The sequence below is a fragment of the Pempheris klunzingeri genome, chromosome 8 (assembly GCF_042242105.1).
Source record: "Pempheris klunzingeri isolate RE-2024b chromosome 8, fPemKlu1.hap1, whole genome shotgun sequence".
Lineage (NCBI taxonomy): Eukaryota > Metazoa > Chordata > Actinopteri > Acropomatiformes > Pempheridae > Pempheris > Pempheris klunzingeri.
Genome location: NC_092019.1, coordinates 1556443 through 1575084, shown reverse-complemented (window position 1 = coordinate 1575084; position 18642 = coordinate 1556443). Strand labels below are relative to the sequence as shown.

The 18642-nt window shown below is 43.0% G+C and overlaps 2 protein-coding genes across 2 annotated transcripts in view; one reads left to right on the top strand and one right to left on the bottom strand.

Moving 5' to 3' along the window:
* The window catches only part of npr1b (natriuretic peptide receptor 1b), a 92010-nt gene that overhangs the window by 35868 nt on the left and 37500 nt on the right, over positions 1 to 18642 (bottom strand). The window lies entirely within an intron of this gene.
* Positions 1403 to 3459, top strand: LOC139205750 (tripartite motif-containing protein 16-like). Its single transcript, XM_070836047.1, has one exon. The coding sequence runs from the start codon at positions 1431 to 1433 to the stop codon at positions 3132 to 3134; it is 1704 nt and encodes a 567-aa protein (XP_070692148.1). The 5' UTR covers positions 1403 to 1430; the 3' UTR covers positions 3135 to 3459.

Here is an 18642-nt window from a genome sequence, read left to right as displayed (position 1 = left end):
CAAAGATAATGTAATACTAGCCACAAAGCTAACGTTATGCTAGCCACAAAGATAATGTCATACTAGCCACAAAGCTAACGTTATGCTAGCCACAAAGATAATGTTATACTAGCCACAAAGCTAACGTTATGCTAGCCACAAAGATAATGTTATACTAGCCACAAAGGTAATGTAATACTAGCCACAAAGCTAACGTTATGCTAGCCACAAAGGTAATGTAATACTAGCCACAAAGCTAACGTTATGCTAGCTACAAAGATAATGTAATACTAGCCACAAAGCTAACGTTATGCTAGCCACAAAGGTAATGTTATCCATCTTGGGGACTGTGACCTATCACCCTCTGTTAAGTATTCACACACATGAATGGTTCCTGTGTGGGACCACAGACTCCAAAAATCTGTAAATCAGAGCTCCTTAAAAAGTCCTAAAATGTCTTAAACTCACATTAACTAATAAAAATGCTTTTAAATGTATTAAATAGTCTGAAATTCTGTTTAAGAAGGTGTGAACACGTGACGCCTGCACTCAGAGCTGATGTGCTGTAGGATGCATGTTTTTTATTTATTTTTTGCTCCTCATATGTGTAGTTTTGTCCCCTTGTGACCACCGTAGCGTCATTCTGGATGGCGTGGAGGAGCGAGCTGCTCAGCTAACCTGCAGACTCTCTGCTTTCTCCTGGTTTTAACCCTTTCTCTCCAGGGCGTCATTCAGCCGTTAATCTCCACTATTTCAAAGCGAATCTCGTTGCTTCCGTCGGCTTGAACCGGTGATTTGCATCGTATGATCCCCTCACGGGTTCAAAATATGAATATGAGCAGCACTAAATAATGTGGAGGAAACATCGGCAAATAGCCGCTCGGCTCGCTCAAGACTGTTTACCAACACGAGGCCGGCTTCCTTTTCTGTTCAGCAACAATCTCAGTGTGACAGAGAGGTAAAATGTGTTCAGCTAAAGAAAACTGATGGCCATGATATAAATCTGCAATAACTCTAAATGATCCTGTTTCCATGTCGCCTCTTTTTAACATTTCTGTCCGTCTTGTTCTTCAGTAAAGTGGAATAAAGCCGCTCTGCAGTCAGAGGGCAGAGTTTTACTGTCATGTTTGTCAGTTATTGCTGCTGCAACATGAAACTGAGCAGAATATGAGGAAGAGTTTGAGAAATATGGAGCCTGAGGAGGCAGGAAGTCCTTTAAAACTAAAGACTGCAGTGTTTTCAAAGGGAAGCAGGTTTTCACTGGAGGAAGAGGAGCAGCGCTGTCAGTCTGAACTTTCCTCCCTCGTTCAGAGTCAGTCAGAGCTTGATAACTCCTCCCTCTTCCTCCTGCTCTCAGTCTGAAGATGGGTGGGACCAACAAGTTCAGATCAAACCGGTTTCAGTTACGAGGAAGTGAAACTCAGACAGTCGTTGAGTCTCTGAGAGGTGAAATGGCGCAGAAAGGAGTCCAGCTGGACCGTGAAACCTTCTCCTGTTCGATCTGTCTGGACCTCCTGAAGGATCCGGTGGCGATTCCCTGTGGTCACAGCTACTGCATGAGCTGTATTAGAGCCCACTGGGATGGAGAGGATGAGAAGAGGATGTACAGCTGCCCTCAGTGCAGGCAGACGTTCACACCGAGGCCTGTCCTGCTGAAAAACACCATGTTAGCAGCTTTAGTGGAGGAGCTGAAGAAGACGGGACTCCAGGCTGCTCCTGCTGATCACTGCTACGCTGGAGCTGAAGATGTGGCCTGTGATTTCTGCACTGGGAGGAAACTGAAAGCCCTCAAGTCCTGTCTGGTCTGTCTGGTGTCTTACTGTGAGCAACACCTGCAGCCTCACTATGAAGTGGCTGCATTAAAGAAACACAAGCTGGTGGAGCCGTCCAGGAAGCTCCAGGAGAACATCTGCTCTCGTCACGATGAGGTGATGAAGATATTCTGCCGCACCGATCAGCAGAGTATCTGTTATCTCTGCTCTTTGGACCAACATAAAGGCCACGACACAGTGTCAGCTGCAGCAGAGAGGACTGAGAGGCAGACAGAGCTGGAGAGGAGTCGCCTGAACATCCAGCAGAGGATCCAGGACAGAGAGAAAGACCTGAAGGAGCTCCAGCAGGAGGTGGAGGACATCTGCAGCTCTGCCGATGAAGCAGTGGAGCACGGCGAGGAGACGTTCACCGAGCTGATCCGTCTGATGGAGAGAAGGAGCTCTGAGCTGAAGCGGCAGGTCAGATCCCAGCAGGAAGCCGAAGTGAGTCGAGTCAAAGAGCTTCAGGAGGAGCTGGAGCAGGAGATCAGGGAGCTGAAGAGGAGGGACGCTGAGCTGGAGGAGCTCTCACACACAGAGGATCACAGCCAGTTTGTCCACAGCTACAGATCACTGCCAGCTCTCAGAGAGGACACACACTCATCCAGCATCAACATCCGTCCTCTGAGACACTTTGAGGACGTGACGGCTGCTGTGTCAGAGCTCAGAGAGAAACTACAGGACGCTCTGAGGGACCACTGGACAAACATCTCACTGACTGTGACTCAGGTGGACGTTTTACTGCCTCAACCAGAGCCCACGACCAGAGCTGGATTCTTAAGATATGCTCAACAGATCACACTGGATCCAAACACAGCTAATAGATATCTGTTATTGTCTGAGGAGAACAGAAAAGTAACAAGAGTGAAACAACAACAGTCTTATTCTGATCATCCAGACAGATTCACTGACTGGTGTCAGGTCCTGAGCAGAGAGAGTCTGACTGGACGTTGTTACTGGGAGGTGGAGATCAGAGGGAGGTTTCGTGTAGCCGTCACATACAAGAGCATCAGGAGAGACGGGAGAACAAAAGACTCTGTACTTGGATTCAATGACAAATCTTGGATGCTGTATTGTGACACAAACAGTTATCAGTTTTATCACAACAGTGTCCAAACTCCCGTCTCAGGTCCTTGGTCCTCCAGAGTGGGGGTGTACCTGGACCACAGAGCAGGTGTTCTGTCCTTCTACAGCGTCTCTGAGACCATGACTCTCCTCCACAGAGTCCAGACCTCCTTCACTCAGCCGCTACACGCTGGAGTCTACATTTACAACTATCCTGGATCCTGTGCTGAGTTCATGAACCTCAGACAGTCAGAGGTGGTTTCAGGGACGCTGGGTTAGATTCTGTGATTTAATTCTTCAGCTCATTCTGACTTCCTGTTTGTTGCTGAGAGCCGACTGTTGTGGCCTTTCTTTACCTGAGATCACCTGTCAGTCAGACGTCGTGGGCGGGACTTTGACGTCTCCTCTGGCGGCCGACGATCAGCAACATGAACTATTGTCATGTTTTTCACTGTCACCTTATTGATCATTATTAGTCACAGTCCTGCTGTCAGCTCTACAGTTGATCTTATTATTATTATGGCTGTTGATTGGTGTGCACCCCCCCCCTCTGAGCCTGGGTCTGTTCCAGGGTTCTGCTGTTAGAGGGGAGTTTTTGCATTTAAAGTTGTGTTTCTGCTGTTAAAGGGGAGTTCCTCCTGTTAAAGGGGAATTAGTTCTGTTAAAGGGGAGTTTTTGCATTTAAAGGGGAGTAAGTTCTGTTAAAGGGGAGTTTTTCCTTTTAAAGGGGAATTTCTCCTGTTAAAGGAGAGTTTTTCCAGTTGAAGGGGAGTTTTTGCTGTTGAAGGGGAATTTCTCCAGTTAAAGGGGAGTTTTTCCAATTAAAGGGGAGTTTGTCCTGTTAAAGGGGTGTTTCTCCAGTTAAAGGGGAGTTTTTGCTGTTAAAGGGGAGATTTTGCATTTAAAGGGGAGTTTCTGCTGTTAAAGGGGAGTTCTTCCAGTTAAAGGGGAGTTCCTCCTGTTAAAGGGGAGTTTTTGCATTTAAAGGGGAGTTTTTGCTGTTAAAGGGGAGATTTTGCATTTAAAGGGGTGTTTCTGCTGTTAAAGGGGAATTAGCTCTGTTAAAGGGGAGTTTTTGTATTTAAAGGGGAGTTTTCCAGTTAAAGGGGAGTTTCTCCTGTTAAAGGGGAGTTTTTGCTGTTAAAGGGGAGATTTTGCATTTAAAGGGGTGTTTCTGCTGTAGAAGGGGAATTAGCTCTGTTAAAGGGGAGTTTTTGTATTTAAAGGGGAGTTTTCCAGTTAAAGGGGAGTTTTTGCTGTTAAAGGGAGATTTTGCATTTAAAGGGGTGTTTCTGCTGTTAAAGGGGAATTAGCTCTGTTAAAGGGGAGTTTTTGCATTTAAAGGGGAGTTTCTCCAGTTAAAGGGGAGTTTTTGCTCTTAAAGGGGAATTTATCCTGTTAAAGGGGAGTTCTTACAGTTAAAGGGGAGTTTCTCCTGTTAAAGGGGAATTTTTGCTGTTAAAGGGGAATTCTTCCTGTTAAAGGGGAGTTCTTCTTGTTAAAGGGGAACTCTTCCAGTTAAAGGGGAGTTTCTCCTGTTAAAGGAGAGTTTTTGCTGTTTAAGGGGAATTCTTCCCGTTAAAAGGGAGTTCGTCCTGTTAAAGGGGAGTTTTTGCTGTTTAAGGGGAATTCTTCCAGTTAAATGGGAGTTTTCCAGTTAAAGGGGAGTTTTTGCTGTTAAAGGGGAGTTTCTCCTGTTAAAAGGGAATTCTTCCTGTTAAAGGGGAACTCTTCCAGTTAAAGGGGAGTTTTTGCTGTTTAAGGGGATTTCTTCCAGTTAGAGGGGAGTTCTTCCTGTTAAAGGGGAGTTTTTGCTGTTTAAGGGGAATTCTTCCAGTTAAAGGGGAGTTAGTTCTGTTAAAGGGGAATTCTTCCTGTTAAAGGGGAGTTCTTCCTGTTAAAGGGGAACTCTTCCAGTTAAAGGGGAGTTTTTGCTGTTTAAGGGGATTTCTTCCAGTTAGAGGGGAGTTTTCCAGTTAAAGGGGAGTTTTTGCTGTTTAAGGGGAATTCCTCCAGTTAAAGGGGAGTTAGTTCTGTTAAAGGGGAGTTTTTGCTGTTTAAGGGGAATTCTTCCAGTTAAAGGGGAGTTAGTTCTGTTAAAGGGGAGTTTTTGCTGTTAAAGGGGAGTTCTTCCTCCACTGTTTCCTAATCTAATATCTGATGCTGCTCTGTGAGGATTCCTGAATCTTTGGTCTGTAATTAAAGAGTTTGTTCTGAGCTGCTCTTTATGGAAACAGTCTGAGAGAACGCTGTTATTAATAAAGATTGATTGATTGAAACACGATGACAGCTTGCTTGACAAACCCTCCCTCTGCAGCTCTTGTTTCTTTGTGTCTTCCATGAACTGGAGTCCTGGTTTGGTTTGCTGGTCGTTTGTCTCTTTCACAGCCTGCTGATCCCCGTTTGACGGCATTAACGCTCAGACAGACGAGCCGCTGAAACCTGTTGCCTGGTAACCACGTTCACCTCAGCCGAGCGCCGTCCGGCCCGACGCTTATAAAATCAAAGATTAGAAAAGGCTGACAAATCTGGTTTGGCCGCAGACGCCGACGCTCTTTCATCACACGCTGGCCAGATTCAGTTAGAGAGCAGGTAAACAGGGTCATCACACGGTGAGGGAGGATATTTAAAAAAACAGTTGGATAGATAGTAAGAGCCGGCACCTGTGCCAGTTAGTCAGTGTGTCAGTGTGTAGTGGAGGTCTATAGTGTGTGTGTGCTAGTTAGTCAGTGTGTGAGTGTGTAGTGGAGGTCTATAGTGTGTGTGTGCCAGTTAGTCAGTGTGTCAGTGTGTAGTGGAGGTCTATAGTGTGTGTGTGCTAGTTAGTCAGTGTGTGAGTGTGTAGTGGAGGTCTATAGTGTGTGTGCCAGTTAGTCAGTGTGTCAGTGTGTAGTGGAGGTCTATAGTGTGTGTGTGCTAGTTAGTCAGTGTGTGAGTGTGTAGTGGAGGTCTATAGTGTGTGTGTGCTAGTTAGTCAGTGTGTCAGTGTGTAGTGGAGGTCTATAGTGTGTGTGTGCTAGTTAGTCAGTGTGTTAGTGTGTAGTGGAGGTCTATAGTGTGTGTGTGCTAGTTAGTCAGTGTGTCAGTGTGTAGTGGAGGTCTATAGTGTGTGTGTGCTAGTTAGTCAGTGTGTCAGTGTGTAGTGGAGGTCTATAGTGTGTGTGTGTGCTAGTTAGTCAGTGTGTTAGTGTGTAGTGGAGGTCTATAGTGTGTGTGTGCTAGTTAGTCAGTGTGTCAGTGTGTAGTGGAGGTCTATAGTGTGTGTGTGCTAGTTAGTCAGTGTGTTAGTGTGTAGTGGAGGTCTATAGTGTGTGTGTGCTAGTTAGTCAGTGTGTCAGTGTGTAGTGGAGGTCTATAGTGTGTGTGTGCTAGTTAGTCAGTGTGTCAGTGTGTAGTGGAGGTCTATAGTGTGTGTGTGTGCTAGTTAGTCAGTGTGTTAGTGTGTAGTGGAGGTCTATAGTGTGTGTGTGTGTGCTAGTTAGTCAGTGTGTTAGTGTGTAGTGGAGGTCTATAGTGTGTGTGTGTGCTAGTTAGTCAGTGTGTCAGTGTGTAGTGGAGGTCTATAGTGTGTGTGTTAGTTAGTCAGTGTGTCAGTGTGTAGTGGAGGTCTATAGTGTGTGTGTGTGTGCTAGTTAGTCAGTGTGTTAGTGTGTAGTGGAGGTCTATAGTGTGTGTGTGTGCTAGTTAGTCAGTGTGTCAGTGTGTAGTGGAGGTCTATAGTGTGTGTGTGTGTGCTAGTTAGTCAGTGTGTTAGTGTGTAGTGGAGGTCTATAGTGTGTGTGTTAGTTAGTCAGTGTGTCAGTGTGTAGTGGAGGTCTATAGTGTGTGTGTGTGTGCTAGTTAGTCAGTGTGTTAGTGTGTAGTGGAGGTCTATAGTGTGTGTGTGTGCTAGTTAGTCAGTGTGTCAGTGTGTAGTGGAGGTCTATAGTGTGTGTGTGCTAGTTAGTCAGTGTGTTAGTGTGTAGTGGAGGTCTATAGTGTGTGTGTGTGTGCTAGTTAGTCAGTGTGTTAGTGTGTAGTGGAGGTCTATAGTGTGTGTGTGTGTGCTAGTTAGTCAGTGTGTCAGTGTGTAGTGGAGGTCTATAGTGTGTGTGTGTGTGCTAGTTAGTCAGTGTGTTAGTGTGTAGTGGAGGTCTATAGTGTGTGTGTGTGCTAGTTAGTCAGTGTGTCAGTGTGTAGTGGAGGTCTATAGTGTGTGTGTGTGTGCTAGTTAGTCAGTGTGTTAGTGTGTAGTGGAGGTCTATAGTGTGTGTGTGTGCTAGTTAGTCAGTGTGTCAGTGTGTAGTGGAGGTCTATAGTGTGTGTGTGCTAGTTAGTCAGTGTGTTAGTGTGTAGTGGAGGTCTATAGTGTGTGTGTGTGTGTGCTAGTTAGTCAGTGTGTCAGTGTGTAGTGGAGGTCTATAGTGTGTGTGTGTGCTAGTCGACTGCATATTAATAAGGTAGAAAAAAGCGTGAACTCTCCTAAAATATAAATATGTGTATAAATCCAGTTCTGTGAGGCACACACAAGTAATTAATATCAATTGATTAGGCAGTGGTTCGTTAGCCTGTGTATGTAGATTTACAATGAAAGCAGGCGATGCTAATAGTTTAGCCTTCCGCTAACCGTAGCCAAACGCTAATTTTAATGATTAACAGGACCTTTTGTTTGTGGCAGGAATGCTCTCTATGGGTTTTGGTCTCTTAAATCACTGTAATTTAAATCTCTGGATTTTGGACTTTTGGTCAGATGAAACAAATAATGTGAAAATATCTTGTTATAAGGAACAACAAACAGCTGCAGCTACGTTTGTGTTTTAGCTTCAGCATCTTTTTCCCCAAACGGTTTGAAGCGGTCTCGTCTGTGAGACCCAGACGCCTCTGACTGATTATCAGGCCGGACCAGAGGCCTCGTTACGCCGCCTCCCCGCAGACGCTGACGAACGGGAAAGGCAGCGCAGTGACGGACGTGGACGGGCAGAGAGACGGAGGCTGAAAGGCGGCGGGAGGCAGGAGGCTCTCTGGTTTCACCCGATTAGATTTCAGGGCTATTTTTGGGGGGGGGGGGGGGGGGGGGGGGGGAGTCTAACACGGCCGCCTGACAATGAGACGAGCAGAGACGAGAGGAGATCGAGTCTCTTCCAATAACGAGGGGAGATGGATGAGACGAGGACGGTGGCGTGATTGAATGACAGGAATTAGACGGAGAGAGGATGGAGAGAGAGGGAGAAAAAAAAACATGACAAGAAACGACAGAGATGGAAAGTGAATGACGGTAATTGAAGCGCTGATCTGTGACGGCTAAGAGAAAGTTAAACCAGTTCCCTCTAACAACACTGCAGCCGCCACACGTGTATATATATATATATATGTATATATATATATATATATATATATATATATATATATATATATAGAGAGAGAGAGAGAGAGAGAGATTCCCCTAATTAAAATGTGCTGAAATGTTGTGTTTTTAGTAATTGCCAAGCTTAAGCATTATTGATTTTAGATATTTGTTAAATAAAAGGAGATATTAATTGATTATTGTGTCAACTACGTTACAGACAAAGGGCCTGAAATCAAAATGGCTGCCTCCAACCAAACCTTACCGAGAAACATTTTCTTAAACTGTTACAGCAGCAATGAAGTGAAATACTATTACACGTGTCTTCATCAGGAGGAAATGACATCATCAGGAGCAGGTCATGTGACTTGGGTTTCTTATAGTAGGTAACTTAGTTGACAATGGTTTCTGGGACACATAAAATGTATTATTTAACATATAATATTTGATATATTCACACAAAAATCTTATCTGTCACCATCATCTTGTCTTAATTAATAGGATCTTATAAAAATAAATTATAAATGAGTTTGTTTTATTGCTTTTTGGCTAATTAGAAATTGGTTGTGATTAAAAAAGGACAAAATGTGGATTTTACTTATATTTATATTTATACAATATATAGTTTCTAACCTTCTGCTAACAGTTCAGCCTTCTGCTAACAGTTTAGCGTTCTGCTAACAGTTTAGCCTTCTGCTAACAGTTCAACCTTCTGCTAACAGTTCAGCCTTCTGCTAACAGTTTAGCGTTTTGCTAACAGTTCAGCCTTCTGCTAACAGTTTAGCGTTCTGCTAACAGTTCAGCCTTCTGCTAACAGTTTAGCGTTTTGCTAACAGTTCAGCCTTCTGCTAACAGTTTAGCGTTTTGCTAACAGTTCAGCCTTCTGCTAACAGTTTAGCCTTCTGCTAACTTTAAGAGGCTGCAGCTAATTATATGTTCATGTCGCTAACGCTAGCACACGTTAGAGCCTGAATCACAGCTCATCTTCTCACGTTAGCAAAGAAAACAGTGATTAAAACAGGTCTGTGATTGCAGTCACGAACATTTTCCTTCATGTATGAAGTGTCCGCTACCGACGTGTTTCTCTAATTCTGGCTGTTTTTTTGGTCCGAATTTCGCAGCTTTAAGGTTAAAGATTGTGGTTTTGATTAAACGCTAATAAACACGTGCAGATGTTTTCTGTATCCAACCAGGCTGTTAGTTGTAATAAAGCTCGTCACTACAAGCAGAAGCTTTTCAGATTTGTCGGTTAACTTTTTTTTTTTCTTCAACAGAAATCTGATCAAGGTGACATTAAAATATGCACATGGATTTACACTAACTCGCTAAAAGAAGAAATATCCTGAAGCTTCTGTCCTGTTTTGCAACTAATTTCTCTTAATTACTTCTCCTAATTACATAATAGATGTTAACCAGGATAATACGTCGACTCTAAATTATAATAAATTAGGTTTTACTGCTAATGTTTTATTTTACGGGTGCAGAATTTCTTTATAATTTACTAAGAAGTTTCCTAAAACTTAACAAACGTCGGAGGGATTTCCTTCTTCATAAAAAAGTCAAAATTTAAAAGCATTTTTAAACCAGAAAAGTTAACATCCTCACTAACAGTTTTCTTCTTTGCTGCATTTCTGGGTGTTTGATTATTTGCTTGTTATACAGACTACGTTCACACAGACAGAGTAATAAAAGTCTTTAATAATTAAGATTTATCTCGTCAGGGACCACAGGAACGGACAAACTGGGGTTTACAGACTCGCCTTACTCGCGCCGCATGAAGCTATTCATCAGACAAACTGACGTGTTTGGCTCCAGCAGTCCACGGTTTGTGTTGACCGCGGTTTCTTTAACCCGAGGTCACGCCGGGCGACGACAGCCGAGGCTCTGATGGAGGACGGGCGGGTGGAATAACAAAGAGCTGGACGGGAACGCTTGAAGAGGGCTAGAAAGGAATAAAGAGCAGGACAAATACACTCTGTGACCCTGCAGTCACCCCCGTAGTTTCAGAGGGAAAAGACTCACAGTTTGTGTTTTTATTTATTTCTATTCCCTCCTTTACTGCGTCCGTGTGCATGAAGCTACATACTGCTTTGGCACATTAAATTAAAAACAACTTTATAGTTGCATCTACGTTTTTTTATGGCTCTGGCACAACGTCGTCAATAAAAATCAAAACAATAAAAAAATAACCTGAGTGGAAATGACAAATAAGTCAACTTTAATGGACTTATGGACCTATAACCAGAGGAAGGCCAGTAACCTTCCCTACCTAAATATATATGACAGTCATAGTAATGTATCATGATTCATTCATAGCCACCAGACTCCATTGACAAAAACAGTAATTTTACCTCACAGATCACAGGAGTTCACTGCTGCCTCATTTGTATTATTGTGTGACTTTGGTGTTTTAAAGGACTTGTTCGGATCAACGCAACATTTATATTACACACAATAACACAAACAAGCTAACCGGTTAAGGCAGCAGCAGACCAGCAACTCCCGTTTTCTGAAAGGTAAAATTACTGCTTTTGTCAATGGAGTTTGGTGTCTTTGAAGACAGTGAAGAGAAAGAGAAAACAGCTTCAGTTCAGATGCTGCAACCTTTCTCACATTAATATATTAAAAAATAACAGTATGTGTCACAGTTGATTCATAGCCACCAAACTCCATTGACAAAAATAGTAATTTTACCTCGTAGGTGACAGGAGTCTACTGCTGCTTCAGCTTAGTTTGTTTGTGTTATTATGTGACTTTTGTGTTTCAAAATGAAAGTTCGAATCAACACAATATTTGTGTAATGCACAGTAAGGCAAACAAACTAACCAACTGAGGCAGCAGTAGAGCAGCGACTCCTGTTTTTCTGCTTGATTAAATCACTGTTTTTGTCAATGGAGTCTGGTACCTTTGAAGAGAGCAACGTTGATAAATTGTCTAAGATAGATCTAAATAGTTTTCTCTCGTCTGTTAGTGACTTAAGAATGGGTTTTGCCAAGATAATATTTCTTAGTTTTTTATGAATTGGTGCCATATAAATAAAGATTGACTGACACTGTGAACACTCATGAAAAGCAGCTAAAAACCCATCTGGCCTTGGTGTCATTTTTTTGTTGTAATTTTTTATAATTTATCATCGTGTTTTATGTCTGTGTGTATTTTAGCTTGTGAAGCACTTTATGTCGTCTCTGCTCTTGAAAGGTGCCATTTTAAATAAACTTTGTTGCAGGTATCATTGGAGAAAAGAGACGTAATTAGTGATCCAGAGATCTGAAACGAGGCGACTAACGGGACAAACAATGAATTAACACTAAAGAGATAGAACATGTTTAAAAAATTACCAAAACCTTGTTAATCACCACTGGAAGCATCCCGAGAGTCACGTTTAACGCCGTCACCGACACCACCTTTCTTCCTCCATTCCAACGACCCCTGATGACCTACGACCCTTCAAAATAAAACGCCCCCCAGCTCGGCCGAGCAAACAACACAGCGTGAGTCAGAGCTGTCAGGTCAGGCGACGACAGCTCGTCACCGGCTGAGGTGACGTGGGCGGGTTAAACGGGTCTGACCTGCCAGAGGACGGCCGTGTGTGGGATGGGGGGGTTAGCGCGGCGAGGGATGGAGGGTCATCTGTGTGGTTGGTCTGTTTCAGAGAAGTTACGACGGGAAGTTTCCTGTCATTCATCAACTGGATCTCCAGGCTGAACAGCTGATGTCAGCATTTATCAACACACAAGAACAAGATCATTAAAACAGGACATTTAAAAGAATGTGGGTGGGTTTGTATTGTAGAATATTACTTTTATTACTTTTATCTCTGATGAGTTTTTAATTAGTTCTGAGTGGAGAAAAGGGACTGACTGATGTTAATACTGTCAATACTTTATTTTATAGCTACTGATAAATGATTCTGACATGCTCGTCTTGTCAGATCTGCTCCTCCGCAAAGGAAATTAAACCTCAGAGACTGTTGCCATAGAAGAACTGGAGTTTTCTTTTAAATGAAACTGTGAAGACAGTTGGTGCAAAGATGCTGGAATAACTACTGGATGTGCAGTTTTGCATATTTTTAAAAAGTCACCACGGCACTTCTGGCTCTCTGTTTATGAAATCTGTGGTCAAATAGACCTGAAAACACCAGAGGAGCCACGTGTCTCCCACCTGCTTCTCATTAATAGACTCTCCACCAGCGTCGGGATAAAGCGGAAACAATCCCTGTGACATCTCCTCCTGCAGCGAGCGGAAATGTGCTTCCAGAGGCGGAGAGAAGAGAATAATATAAACGCCTTTTCTTGTTCAACGAAAATAATCTTAAAGGTCTAGAAAAGCAGCAGTGGATGAGCAACTCCTGTGTTCTGCACAGTAAAATTATTGCTTTTGTTAATGGAGTCTGGTGTGTGCGGAGAGCGATATAACGGCTGTTATATCATGTATCATTAATGTGAGGAAGGTGACCGCCTCTGAACCTAAGACGTTCTCTCTTTCCCTTTGCTCTCCTCAGAGCTACCAGACTCCATTGACAAAACTAACAATTTTACCTCACAGAACACAGGAGCTGTTGTTCCAGTTGTTGCCTCAGCTAATTAGTTTGTTTGCGTTATTATGTGTTACATAAATATTCTGTTGATCTCAACCAACCCTTTAACACACAAAGGTCACATATTAGCACAAACAAACTAACTGATGGAGGCAGCAGCAGAGCAGCAGCTCCTGTGCTCTGTGAGCTAAAATCCCTGTTTTTGTGAATGTAGTCTGGTGTGTGTGCAGAGAGCGATATAATGGCTGTTTGTGGTTAAACCAAAAGGATCTTCCAGGTCTCTCTCTGTAGGGATCCTTTCCATAATGCTGTCACACACTTAGAATAACACTCTGATCTACTGGACCAATTCCAACACTTTTGGTACCTACCAGTAATTCCCAGGTTTTGTAACACCAGAATCATCCTTAAGCCTACTTTCAAAATGTTGCCCATGAAAATTAATAAAGACAAATCATCAATAAATTGAGTTTTTCTTAACATACAGTAAATCACAGCTCATTTTGTGCACCACAAATGAAAAAACTGGGTCATTTTCTGATCTACGAGAGCAGGAATATTCTGCCTGACAGACTTAGACGGGCTTAGATTTCAAATATCAGCGTAATGGAAGCCAAATGAGAGTCCGCTCGGTCTGTACGGCTGTGGCATGATGGAGGAGGTAAGAGGATCCAGGGAGGGAAGCATGTTTCCTGACGCAGCATCACTCCTCTGGTCTTATTTAATGCTTTTATTGTGAAAGAGCCAAAGAGCGCCGATGTGGCGCAACGAGACGTCAAACAAGCCGGAGCGGGTGAGAGCGGAGCAGTGATGTAACATGGCGGCGTTTCAAAGTGCGGCCGGTTCACTTTCTTGTCGCTGCTTTCATCTGGTTTGTGTTTGGTGAATCGAACAGTGATGGATGACGCTTTAATCCAGCTCTCCTCGCTTCTCTGCGGTGTCAGTGTTTCCTCTGGCTGCGGAGGAGGGGGTGGTGGTGTTGTGTTCGGGGTCAGAGGGCAGGGCCGTAAAGATAAACCAACATTTCTGGAGGTAAAAATGATGAGCGCATGGATCTCTGCAGAAGTCTTTACTGTAACAAGACACAGACATCTGCAGGGGAAGCCAAAGAAACCTCTGTACAGCAAAAAACTGAATAGGAAACTTATCTTGAGATTCTTTTTTTTTTTTTTATACTGAGGATTCAGAGGCTGCAAAAACACCAACTTAAATTAGAAGCATTTAAAATAAAGAATTAACAATAAATCATACTAGTTTCCTGTATTCTGGGAAATTCAGTTCATTCAGTGTTTGCTTAAACCTTTGTACTGTAAAGCCTCATAATAAATTATATTGAAGAATAACTCAAGTATGTTTAACTTGGTCCCCTTTGTACATATTTTGCTGTCTAAATGACTGGTGGGTGCTAAAAGTGTTGGAACTGGTCCAGTAGATCACCTCAGCCAGCAGCCACCAAACGGGCTGCAATGGCTGCAACGTGATCCTTTGGGACAACTGCACCTGATCACAGTAGGTCCACTAAAAGAGCTTGTTTGATCCACTGACAGGCTCAGAGTGTTATTCTAAGTGTGTGACAGCATCATGGAAAGGATCCCTACAGAGAGAGACCTGGAAGATCCTTTTGGTTTAACCACAAACAGCACACACACCAGACTACATTCACTAAAACAGGGATTTTAGCTCACAGGACACAAGAGCTGTTTTCTCTCCTTCTATTAGTTTGTTTGTGTTATTGTGTGACCTTGGTGTTATAAAGGGTTAGTTCAGACCCAACGCAATATTTCCATAACATAATAACACAAACAAACTTATGAATTTGTGCAGAGGTAGACCAGAAACTCCAAGTTAAAATTTCAGCTTTTGTCAATGGAGTCTGGTAGCTTTGAATAGTGTGATACATTATATGACAAAAATAGATTGATATATAGATAGAGTGTTATTCTAAGTGTGTGACAGCATCATGGAAAGGATCCCTACAGAGAGAGACCTGGAAGATCCTTTTGATTTAACCACAAACAGCCGTTCTATCGCTCTCTGCACACACACCAGACTACATTCACTAAAACAGGGATTTTAGAGAACAGGACACAGGAGCTGCTGCTGCTGCTGCCGCCTTGGTTATACAGAACAAACTAAATTATATAAAAATTATTTCCTCCTGCTAAAAATAAACCAAGTCACCAAAGTACAGACTGTTTGCTGAACCGTCACATCAAAATTAAAGCTTTTAAATCACCAGATCGGTGTTTGTGTTCCCGTCCAGCCTTGAATCACTCAGGGTTACAGACCCTCAGACCTCCCAGCAGCTGCAGGAGAGTTTCTACTTCCTGCCCGGCCGATATCAGAGCAGAACATACTGTACATTCCTGAAAGGGTGCATTGAAAACTGGAATCAGCTGCAGGTGCAACGCTGCAGATATGAGCTCTGAGATAAGCTGCCTGAAACACAACACAATGAGAGCCAGCGAGGCGTTCAAGGTCCAGATTTATTATCAGAGATCTCACAGCCACGGGTCACTGGTACCAACCAGCTGGTCACCAAGGGGTTAAATAACTAGTTAGTCAGTGTGTCAGTGTGTAGTGGAGGTCTATAGTGTGTGTGTGTGTGTGTGTGTGTGTGTGTGTGTGTAGTGGAGGTCTATAGTGTGTGTGTGTGTGTGTTAGTGTGTAGTGGAGGTCTATAGTGTGTATGTGTGTGTGTTAGTGTGTAGTGGAGGTCTATAGTGTGTGTGTGTGTGTGTTAGTGTGTAGTGGAGGTCTATAGTGTGTATGTGTGTGTGTGTGTGTGTGTGTGTGTGTGTTAGTGTGTAGTGGAGGTCTATAGTGTGTGTGTGTGTGTGTTAGTGTGTAGTGGAGGTCTATAGTGTGTATGTGTGTGTGTTAGTGTGTAGTGGAGGTCTGTAGTGTGTGTGTGTGTGTGTGTGTGTGTGTGTAGTGGAGGTCTATAGTGTGTGTGTGTGTGTGTGTGTGTGTGTGTGTGTGTGTTAGTGTGTAGTGGAGGTCTATAGTGTGTGTGTGTGTGTGTGTTTGTGTGTTAGTGTGTAGTGGAGGTCTATAGTGTGTGTGTGTGTGTGTGTGTTAGTGTGTAGTGGAGGTCTATAGTGTGTGTGTGTGTGTTAGTGTGTAGTGGAGGTCTATAGTGTGTGTGTGTGTGTTAGTGTGTAGTGGAGGTCTATAGTGTGTGTGTGTGTTAGTGTGTAGTGGAGGTCTATAGTGTGTGTGTGTGTGTTAGTGTGTAGTGGAGGTCTATAGTGTGTGTGTGTGTGTTAGTGTGTAGTGGAGGTCTATAGTGTGTGTGGATCATGTTGCTTTAACTGTTTCTGAGTTAAAGAGCACAGGAAGCTTTAAATAACAGACTCTGTTAAGATCAATCCAAACAACACATCTTCTAATCAAACCAAATCAAGACGCAGAGTTTTAAATTATTAATTATTAACGTTCATCATTAATTCCCAGCACTCAAACGCAGCTTCGCAGCTGTGAAGTGAAGTCAGCACGTCAATCAGCAGGCTGGTTGGGTTTGTTTTGACAGTCGTGAATAAATTCAGCTCCACTGCTGAATAAATGAATAAATCTTAAAACTGGCAGATAATCAGCGACCAGGGCCGCTCACCTACCGAGAGGTTTGGCTCGGGTTACGTTTTTACTGGCCGTTTACATCCAGGTGCAAATAACATCTGCCAATAATATCAACAAACTCCTATTAGTAACAAGTTATATTTACTAAAAGAAATATATTACTTTAACACAACAACAGCGGTGCCTACAGGTCACCTGTGTTGGTGGGTCCTCGATGTAGGACTGAAATTAAAAAGGTGACTCACACAGGAAGCCAGTCAGCTTTCCATGGAGATTAAGTCACCACATGATGGGAGTTACGGAGCAATTTCGTTCTCAGCTGTTTTCGTCATACCGGTGAATGTCGCCAGCAGCTCCATATCGCTATATCGCTCTCTGCACACACACCAGACTCCATTCAATAAAACAGGGATTTTAGCTCACAGGACACAAGAGCTATTTTCTCTCCTTCTATTAGTTTGTTTGCGTTATTGTGTGACCTTGGTGTTATAAAGGGTTAGATCGGACCCAACGCAATATTTCCATAACATAATAACACAAACAAATTTATGAATTTGTGCAGAGGTAGACCAGAAACTCCAAGTTAAAATTTCAGCTTTTGTCAATGGAGTCTGGTAGCTTTGAATAGCGTGATACATTATATGAAAAAATAGATTGATATATGGGTAGAGTGTTATTCTAAGTGTGTGACAGCATCATTGAAAGGATCCCTACAGAGAGAGACCTGGAAGATCCTTTTGGTTTAACCACAAACAGCACACACCCCAGACTACATTCACAAAAACAGGGATTTGTGCATCTTTTCTCATTAGTGCATCGTTCTTAGTAACAAGTTATATTTACTAAAAGAAATATATTACTTTAACACAACAACAGCGGTGCCTACAGGTCACCTGTGTTGGTGGGTCCTCGATGTAGGACTGAAATTAAAAAGGTGACTCACACAGGAAGCCAGTCAGCTTTCCATGGAGATTAAGTCACCACATGATGGGATGATGGTCTTCATCATACCGGTAAATGTCGCCAGCGGCTCCACAGACCGCTGGCCGATTGGTTGTGGCCCCGAAGGCTCCTGAACCGCAACAGTCACCCCGAATGCGCCGGTTTTTGTCCACCTGCTGGTTACGTCTTCGTACGTTTGTCTCACGCGGTCAAAACGTTTTGAGTTTGAGCTCCTGAGAAAGATGCACACAGGTCCCGCTTGTGCACCGTCGGTTGTCCAAAGAGGCGTCGGATCGGTCGAACAACAGACGTGGCCGGCAGAAGAGGCGGTTAGCTTAGCGCTTCACCATTTAGCCATTTAGTTCTTACTACAGAATCTGACATCTAACGTCAGGGGGTTGAAGATCAGTGCAGTGATTGGTTAGACGCCAGGTTCCTTCCAGCCTCCCTTGACATTTTTTCAATGATGAATTGACCATTTAATGATGAGAAGCAGAGGGTGAAAATTACAAGCTTACATGAACCACTTCAGTTTCATTTCAAATAAAAAGCCATTTAAATAAAGCTAATTACTTAAACAGGTCTATGAAAAAAGCTAATGAAACAATATTAAAAGAATAAAAAATGACTTGTCAGATAGGGGTTGTTATCTGAGCCTCAAACAGGAGCTGAGCAGGACACGCAGTTAATAACCTCAGCAGCATTTCAGAATGAGTTTGACCTCCGTGTCGGCCGCCGTTTCACTCGAGTGGGCGCCATGTTTCTCTGCCGGCGAGGATTCGTTTTGGAGTGAAGCCGTTTTTCAGATTTAGTGTTGAACCTGCAGCGGTACTTCAACTCTGAGTGTAAATGAAGGTAAATTACACCTCTCAGGGAATCGGTAGCATACAAGTGTGCTCAGGTGGAGGTGGAGTGGTTTCTAACACGGGCCTCCAGCTGATCAAACTGTACTACACGTATGCTCAAAGAAGTTTCTGCTTCACGTGACTTAGCATGAAATTAGTTTCTGGAGTGTCTGTCTGCACCCAAGCGCCTCGTTTAAAGAATAAAGAACATGGCTGAATGGTTTAGAGTTCAAATCCCGTCTGACACCAACAACACACAACTACTTATTTATTTGTAGACTTTGTCGACGTAAATATTTCAGTTTTTCAGTTGCAGGCTGGTTTGGTTTAGGCACTAAAACTACTTGTTTAGGTTTAAGAAGAGATGACAGTTTGGGTTAAAATAATAAGTCAAACACAAAAGGCAGAGCACACTGAGCATAAAATATACTCACAATATACTCAAATATACAACAGAGACCTGGGTGCAAATAGCCAATGTGGCTAAACAACCAGATATAAAGAGACGTTACTAGTATTAATTCAAAAGAGGGTTTAGAAATGGATATTTCTACATATGAT

Bases quoted from the DNA above. Each gene is read 5' to 3' on its own strand.
- LOC139205750 (XM_070836047.1), top strand. From the start codon at position 1,431: ATGGCGCAGAAAGGAGTCCAGCTGGACCGTGAAACCTTCTCCTGTTCG.